Source organism: Plecotus auritus, assembly GCF_963455305.1.
Source record: "Plecotus auritus genome assembly, chromosome: 15".
NCBI lineage: Eukaryota > Metazoa > Chordata > Mammalia > Chiroptera > Vespertilionidae > Plecotus > Plecotus auritus.
Genome location: NC_137781.1, coordinates 12,574,415 through 12,582,682, shown reverse-complemented (window position 1 = coordinate 12,582,682; position 8,268 = coordinate 12,574,415). Strand labels below are relative to the sequence as shown.

The 8,268-nt window shown below is 55.0% G+C and overlaps 1 protein-coding gene across 6 annotated transcripts in view; it reads right to left on the bottom strand.

The window, feature by feature from the left end:
• Positions 1 to 462: 462 nt before the first annotated feature.
• The window catches only part of ZNF592 (zinc finger protein 592), a 49,067-nt gene continuing 41,261 nt past the window's right edge, over positions 463 to 8,268 (bottom strand). For all 6 annotated transcript variants that reach the window (XM_080651739.1, XM_080651735.1, XM_080651738.1 and 3 more), the window contains 6 exons: positions 5,302 to 5,478; positions 4,866 to 5,025; positions 4,464 to 4,751; positions 4,122 to 4,234; positions 3,365 to 3,500; positions 463 to 1,780 (listed from right to left, as the gene is read on the bottom strand). In XM_080651739.1, coding sequence (XP_080507865.1) covers positions 1,262 to 1,780; positions 3,365 to 3,500; positions 4,122 to 4,234; positions 4,464 to 4,751; positions 4,866 to 5,025; positions 5,302 to 5,478 — 1,393 coding nt within the window. In that variant the 3' untranslated portion in view covers positions 463 to 1,261. The remainder of the gene's footprint in view (positions 1,781 to 3,364; positions 3,501 to 4,121; positions 4,235 to 4,463; positions 4,752 to 4,865; positions 5,026 to 5,301; positions 5,479 to 8,268) is intronic.

Sequence of the window (8,268 nt, the reverse complement as noted above, 5' to 3'; positions counted from 1 at the left end):
GTGCTGGGTCAGGACCTAACTCTGCCATCAGTGAAAAGGCAGCCCAGCCTCGAATATCTAATTCCAAGTCTGTCACAACCAAGTTCCCTGTGGCAGTGGCAATCCCAGGCCTCTTGGACACTGCAAGGACATGACAGAATTCCTCCCTCCCGCAAAGGGCTCTCTTAGGTTGAAAATCCATTTGGAGGAGAGATGGAGGTGCCCAGAAAATTTCAATTGGCCCTAAAAGGTGACTCTTGACCAGCATTAAGACCTTCCCTCACCCCTTCAGACAGTCTCTAGAGAGTCAGGAAGTCCCAGGCTCCCAGTGTCCTAATCACAGCTCCAGAGTCTAGAGGACCCCGTGGACAGTGGGGACACAGCTCTCCTGCAGCAATGGGACATGAGGGGCGTCTGGGAAGACCCTCGGGGGGAGCAGGGTGGGGCCAGGCTCACCTGAAGAGGAATACAAGAGCCCACCTGCATGGTAAGAAGATTTTTATTTGAAATATAGTCTGAGCAACATGAGTGTAGCCAGGAGGAGGAGGGGCTGGCCTGCCTGGGGCAGCAGCCTCTCTAATGGCACAGGAGCAAGAATACAAATATCCCAACGTCTGTGGGCCCCAAACTCCCTGGGCAGGAGAGGCAGGGCGGCCGCGGACAAGGCGCACATTCCTTCTGAAGGGTCTCCCCTCAGTGCCTGCCTGCCTGCCTGCCTGGTCCGCACTGCTGCTCCCCAGCCCCAACCAGGGGTGCTGCAGAAGCTTCTCCCACCCACGCAGAGCCTGCAGGACAGCCAGTTCTCCAGGACTACTCTGGGGGAAAGAGTCAGAGAAGGCAGGAAGGATGGGCAAGGTGGCTGAGGCCCTCGTCAGGCCAGGCTGGGCAGAGCTCTCCAACAGGAACTGCGCCGGCCCCCCTCCATCCCCCTTCTCAGGCTCTGTGGGCCCAGAGAGCTGGGAAGAGTCCCTGGCTGAAGGCAGCAGGTGGGGACCTCCCAGAAGAGCGCAGCTGCTGAGGGGTTTCAAGCGGAGTGGACAGCACTGGGCTGGAAGGACACAGACAAGAGTTGGGTACTGAGAAGCAGCACAAAGCCATAAATAACAAATTCAGATCTGTGAGGGCGAGCCCACACCTCCTGGGGCTGGGGCACACCCATCTCCCCGCAGCTCAGGGCAGACACGGCTCCAGGGCACAGCCTGCCACGCACACCAGGCGGAGCCTTCTATTTTCCACTGTCCACACGGCAGGTGCAGCACCCACAGCACCACCCGACCTCCGGTCACACCTGAGGGGACGGTGCGTGGCTGTCCTGGTCCTGAGAGGCCAGTGGTTGACTCTGAGCGTCTCGGACAATGTCCTCCTCAGGGGCCGAGCCTGGTGACCTCCTGGCCTCTGGGTCACCTGACAAAGGCTCGCCGGTACATTCTTCCAGTCCATTTTCCCTGGTCTCCATGGATACCTCCTCCCCAGAACCCTCTTCTGGCTCTGCTGCCTCCTCTGCTGCCTCGGCCGCCTCCTCGTCGTCCTCCTGGTCTCTCACCTTGTGGACGATGAAGAGGTGGCGGCTGAGGGAGCTGGTGGAGGTGTAGCACAAGCCACAGAAGGGACACTGGGCCGTGGAGCTGTCCACCTGGTGCTGAGGTATGTGGCTCTGAAACTCGATCCCCGAGTCTGTGGCAAAGTTGCACTTCGCGCACTGGAAAAGGGACTTGTGCCTCTTGACAGAGGAGACGGTCTCGCCATGGTTGGTGCCTGGAGCATCCTCCGCCCCGCTGACCCGTCTCTTCAGATGGTTCACCTGCAAGGCACACAGCGTCAGCCGAGTCCAGGCCAAGCTGAGCCCGACACAGGGGCCCCCAACCACGGCCAGTGTAGCCCAGGGCCTCGCAGAATCTCCACCCAGGCCAGGGTCACCCCGGCCCTGAACGCTTGTTTGACTTTGGTTTGTCTGGGGTTTTTTATTTGCTTTTTTAAATGTGACGTATGCTGTGGCACAACATTCCAAAGATACAGGAAGGGCACAGAGATTACATCCCTCCGGCCCACGCCCCAGGCCTGCTCTCCAGAGATCGCCATATCGCCCGGGCTCTGGGCTCCTCCAAGAGACATTCTACACGTCTACAGAAATAAAGCTGCTCTTCTACACGATGATAGCGCTGCATGCACGCTTTCCTCCGCCCTGTTCTTTTCACGGCACAGCATGACCGGAGCTTGTCTCCATGAGGCCGAGACAGAGGCCACGCTCTCCTAACAGCAGCATGCGGGCCCACGGTGGGCATGAGCAGTCCCCACTGGCGGGCATTCAGTCACGTTCCATCTGTCGTGAACACGGTGCTACAGTGAACATCCTTGAACACACTTCTTTGTGTCCAAGGCCAACGACACCGGACAGAAAAATCCAAGAAGCCGACTTGCTGCATCAAAGGGTGTGTGCTTTTGGAGGGCAGGGGAGGGGGTGCATTTTAATCGCAGACAGTTGTTGCCAAAATGCCAACTAACACCCCACCTGCTATGTGGGCAAGGGCCTTTGCTGATCAGCGAGAGCCCTTCTCTGAACAGCCCCGATGGGCGGTCCTGGACCTCCAGGAGCTCTCAGCTCCCCAGGTGTGCCGTGCCCCTCTGAGGCACAACCCCTCATCACAGGGTGGGAAGAGGCTACAGTGAAGAGGGAGGCCAGGCTGCCCCTGAGGTAATGGGCCTGGAACAGGGCTGGTTTGGCTCAGTGGACAGAGTGTCAGCCTGTGGATTGAAGGGTCCTGGGTTTGATTCCGGTCAAGGGCACATGCCGGGGTTGTGGGCTCGATTCCCAATAGAGGGCATGCAGGAGGCAGCCGATCTATGATTCTCGTTCATCATTGATGTTTCTCTCCCTCTCCCTTCCTCTCTGAAATCAATAAAAATATATTTAAAAATAAACAAACAACATAGAACAAGGGTCCAGGAGAGCAGGTGTTGGAGTATGGCTCTTCCCACAACCAGTGTAGGAGTGGGGGTAGGGGTCGGCAAAGCTTGGCCATTGTCCCCCGACAATCAGCCCCCGCCCACTCCTAGGACTTCAGTGAGGCAGGAGCAGACTGCTGTGTGAGAAAGCTCCCCCGTCACTGAGCACAGCCCACCCCTAAGGAAAGGCTCCCAGCGACAGGGAAACAGCAGGACCAAGAGGCAATGCGTTGCTTCGCGGGTCTCTGTCCCTGTCCTTCACTTGTGTGCAGTCCCAGGTGGGGTCACACAGGCTCGAGAGCGACCCACATTGAGGGAAGTTGTCAGGGCTGTTGAGACATGGCCACAATGACCAATGGGCGCCCTGTGGCCTTCCCAGTGCCCCTCCAGCGCCAGGCCTCACTGAGCAAGCTGCTCTGGTGGGCAAGGGCCCCACGCTCACCTGAGGGGAATGTCCACCCGGAGGTCTGACTTTGGACGTCTGGCTCAAATCAGGGTTTCTGATGCCATGCATAAGGCTGATGTGGCTCTCCAGGAGGGAGGGCCGAGGGAAGCTGGGGCTGTCCTCTGTGCAATACCTGCGAAAGGACGGCCAACGAAATGGTGTGAGATGACAGGCCGCCGCACCCAGCGGAGCCAGGCAGGCAGGCAGAGGTTGACGCTGCTTCTGGCTCCGGAGCTGAGAGTCTGGAGCAGACAGAGAGCGGGCTGGGTGGTCCTCAGGCTGGCGGGGAGTGCTAGGTACTCCCCAGAGCACTCTAGGCAGCAAGCCAGCCGAGGTGACAGACAACAGCAGGTCAGAATGTGTGCACTGGCCCTCGGCCGTGAGCTTACCCTCCACTGCCTGGTAGCACTGCCCAGCGGTCCGGGTGCTGGGCTGGTGGTCAGCATGAGGCCAGCGTATGTGCTGGAGCACAGGCAGGTGGTGCTGCCGGGCTCACGGTCACACACCGCTCCTCGTAAACCCAGGGCCCTTCACCACTGACCGGCAGTGCAGCCAGGGTTAGGGGGGCGGGAGGGGGAAGGCCTCAGAAGCCCCCAGTTCTGGGAGCTGGTTTTGACCTGCCTTGATTTCTGAACTAGCCACAGCACTTTTCCATGCTTATCTCTCGCCTTTGATCGCTGATCTCAGAATAGAGAAACGCCACGGACAGTCTTTTTGGGTCTCAGACCTCCCGGCTTCCCCTGCGGAGACTCACCCACACGTGTAGACTTTCTTGACGGTGTCGTGGTTGTTGCGGATGTGTTTGCGCAGGCTGCTGGGGGTGTGGAAGGACTGCTCACACTGCCGACACGGGTACCGCTTCAGTGTCTGCAGGTCACAGAAAGCGAAGCATCAGAACTGTAGGAGAGTTCTGGGTGTGCCCCCTTCTCAGATGACACGGGCAGAAAGGATGCCCCACAGACCTCAAAATCTGTGGAACCCACCCTGCCCAAAGCACCAGGAATCCTAAGGGGCTGGCCGCATAAGGGGCCGCTGACCCCACAGGAGAGGAGTCCAGAGAACCTGGCGCGGCCCTGGGACCTGGGACTGCACTTACCCGACCGTGGCTCTTCTTCATGTGGGACACATAGCTCTCCCGGTCAGGAACCCACTCCTGGCACTCCTGGCAGGTCCAGCCAGTGCTCCTCAGCCGGGGCTTGCCCTCAGCCCTGCGATGGGCCTCGGACCTGCCCCAGCGGCCGGACGGCAGGGAGCTGCCCCGAGAAGCCACGCTAGTGGCAGGGGGCTCTGTGGAAACTCGAGAACCAGGGCGGCTGGAGGACGTGTCTGCTGAAGACTGGAGGCTTGACAGCTCTTCCACGTTTCGGGGAACACCGTGCGTGCTCTGGGGATGGGGAGAGCGGTTACTGACTGGGCAAGGGGAAAGAGGCACAGAGTCAGACCCCCCGGGCCTGAGGCAAGCGCCCTCCTCTCAGCCTCCTCCCGCAAGGCCACCCACCTTGACGTGTTGCATCAGCTCCGGCTTCTGCAGGAACAAGAGCGGGCACTCGGGGCACTTGAAGACGCCCACCTGTGCCTGGCTGGCATTCTGGTAAAAATGCTGCTGCATGTGCCTCTTCTTGTTGAAGATCATCTCGCAGGAGCACTTGTACATGAGCCTGTGGGACAAGCCCCAGGGCGTGAGGTGGCCAGGGCTCTGCTGGCAGAACCACGCGGCCCTCCACCCCGTCTCCGCTCTCTCTGAACCAGGGTCGGGCTTGGGAAAGCACTACTCTGAGCCAGTGTGGATTCTCCCCGGTCTCGGGATGTCTTCCGTGGACTCCAGACATCTCTGCCACTAGCCCCGGCTCCCAGTCGGACCCAACACCTTCCCCTACAGCACCCAGGCCACTGGGCTCTGCCCCCAGGCCTGCTGGCCCCGAGGCTGCACTCACTGGGAGGGTTTGTGGGGCTGGGTGGGGTGCTGGGTGGCGCTGTGGTCCGCGGTGCTGCTGGCAGTCTTGAAGGCCATGGGGCAGAAAGCACATTTGTGGAAAACCTGGCAGTGTTTCTCCTGGATGTGGCTTTTCAGCAAGGCCAAGGTCAAGTGGACGACCCCACAGTGGATGCACCTGAATGACAGGGGAGGGGCGGGGAGGAGTGGAGGTTAGATCCAGAGATGGTCCTGGAAAAGGAGGGATGGGGGAAAGAACAGAGCCGTGTTGGGACTCACGGTCACACCACCACTCATCGGAGAAGGCGGGTGGCCCCCAAACTACCCTACGGTTCTGATGCTTCACTTTCCGTCCTTCACTCATACATGCCGAGAGCCTGCCTGCTGCTGTCTGGCATAATGCGGTCGCCCAGGGCCCCCCAAGCCCAGGGCCACACCTGGTAGAGAAGCGGGGAGAAGCCCTCCCCTCCCCTCATTGGCCAGAGGATATTCGTCTGCAAACCAAAAACTTGGGCCTAGCTAAGAGAAGATGGTGGGGGTGGAGAAGGGAGGGAGTGGTAAAAAAAATGACACAAACAGTATTCATTTAACGTGGTACAACTGCAAGAGGAATTTCAAGAGGCTGTACAAAGCCGGGGCCTCCCGCAGGCTGGTACTCGGTAAGCAGCGATAGTCGCCGAATGAAAAACAGTAAAGAAATGCTAAGCTCCCCATAACAACCACATTAAAACAAATGGCCCCCGGTCCAGGAATAAACACTCTAGAGCATCCCTGTCCAGTGGCCCTTGCTCTGATGACGGAAATGTCCTATGCTGCAACATCCATGTTGCTCTTCAAATTTAAATGATAAAATGAAACGGCCAGACTTACTGGCCACATTTCAAGTGCTCAGTAGCCAGTGGCTGGTGCCATTCTGGACCATGCAGCCCATCAGTGCTGTGATGTCTCCTTGGTGGGCAACTTTTCATTTCTGCTTCTCCCTACTAATTTCTATTTTCTGAGTTTCGTTTAGCGGATATATCATTTTTTATTATGTGTGAACTGTCTGCAACCATTTTTCTGAAATTGAGGCCGTGTTGGACTCTTCTTTTGACTTCAGATATCTCTCTATAAACACTGCCTTTCAGCATGTGACCTGCCTCCTTGCCAACCTGAACCCACAGAGACACACCCTCTCATGCTCAGTCCTTCCTCCTGCCCGTAGACTCACACACAGGTGTCCCTCCAGGAGAAAACACCGCCGACCTCCCTCTTGCGGCAACACTGCCTGCAACACGCCTGCCCCACCACCGTGACCTCTGGGAGCTCTCGGAGAGGGGCTGCCGCGTCCCTGAAGGAAAGGACGTGCCTTCACTTAAGAACTCTCTCGCGATCCACACAAACCGTCACAGAATCCTGACCAGCGTCTTTGTTTTCCTTCCGCGCATGTATGTGCGCGCGCGCGTGTGCATGTGTGCGTGTGTGTGCGCGTGTGTGTGCGTGGAGGAGGTGGCAGGGTCTGCAAACAAACGTATGAGCAGTGAGGAGCAGCCCGCAGAACCAGAAAGCTGTCTGCAATGAACGCCGATGAACACTCATCACTACACCTGTACCTGCCGCAGTTTCTATACAAACTACTGACTTAGTTATATTTTTCACTTTTCTCTCCTGTCAAACAATATAGCGACCAACCCTAGCACACAGAGTAACTTCCACACCACAAGGTATTCTGAGGGGAAAATCCACGTATTTCCAAATTCCTCCACAGTGGCCAGGGACACCGGTATGTGCAGAGGCTCCTAAGTGGCCTTATTTGTGCAGTTTGACCGAACTGCAGGAGCAGTGTAAGTACCCTCTTCACAAACTCCCCTGAAAATACACCCTATGTACCAGCAGACACGCTCTTCAGAGAGACCGCACTGAAAGTAAGAATGTGAAGGGGGAAATGCACGCTGAGCAGCCTCAGTGGAGAGAGAGAGAAATCCAACCCCATGACACAAGTCTTTACCAAATTGTTAAGAAAAAGGAGAAAACAATGATAGAATCATATGCTGTGAGATATGTAGTTTTAGAAAAGAGAAAGAGCAGTAAAAACTTTAATTTTGCTAACAATCACAAATAATAAGAAAATAACATATTATTTAAGACAGCCTAAACTTGTTCCCTTATGACATCATTGGCCACTCCCCAAATTATCAACAGAGAGAATAATTTATACAACCCTAAATATATATATATAACATATATATATATATATATATATATATATATACACACACACATTACGCATAGAATACATAAACATAAAAAACATATAAAATATACAGGCTTTTTACATTGTCTTCAAGAAAAAGCAAAAGTAATATAAAAAATAATACTGTAAAATTGTAGTAAAGCTCAATGAAATGGAACATAGGTACTTTTTGAGAATTTATTTTAAAATATTAATACTTACAGAACAAGAGAAAATATTTGCAAATAATGTATCTGACAAGGTACTTGTATCCTGAATATACAAAGAACTCTTACGACTTGATAATAAAACAAATAACCCAATTTAAAAATGGGCAAAAGATCTGAACAGACATTCCTCCAAAGGAGATATACAAATAGATGCTCAACACCATAAGCCATCAGGAAAAGCCAAATAAAAACCATAATGAGACACCATTTACACCCGCAAGGATGGCTAGAATCAAAAGTCAGGACGAATGTTGGCGAGGATGTAGAGAAAGCGGAACCCTCACACACTGTTGGTGGGAACGTAAACATGGTACAGCCACTCTGGGAAACAGTCTGGCAGTTGCTCAAAAAGTTAAACTGAGTCCTGGCCAGGTGGCTCAATTGGTTGGAGCATCGTCCCCTGCACCAGCAGGTCTCGGGTTCGATTTCTGGTCAGTTCACATACCTGGGTTTCGGGTTCGATCCCCAGCAGAGGCATATGGGAGGAAACTGATCAATGTATAAATGTTCTCTCTCTCTCACCCTC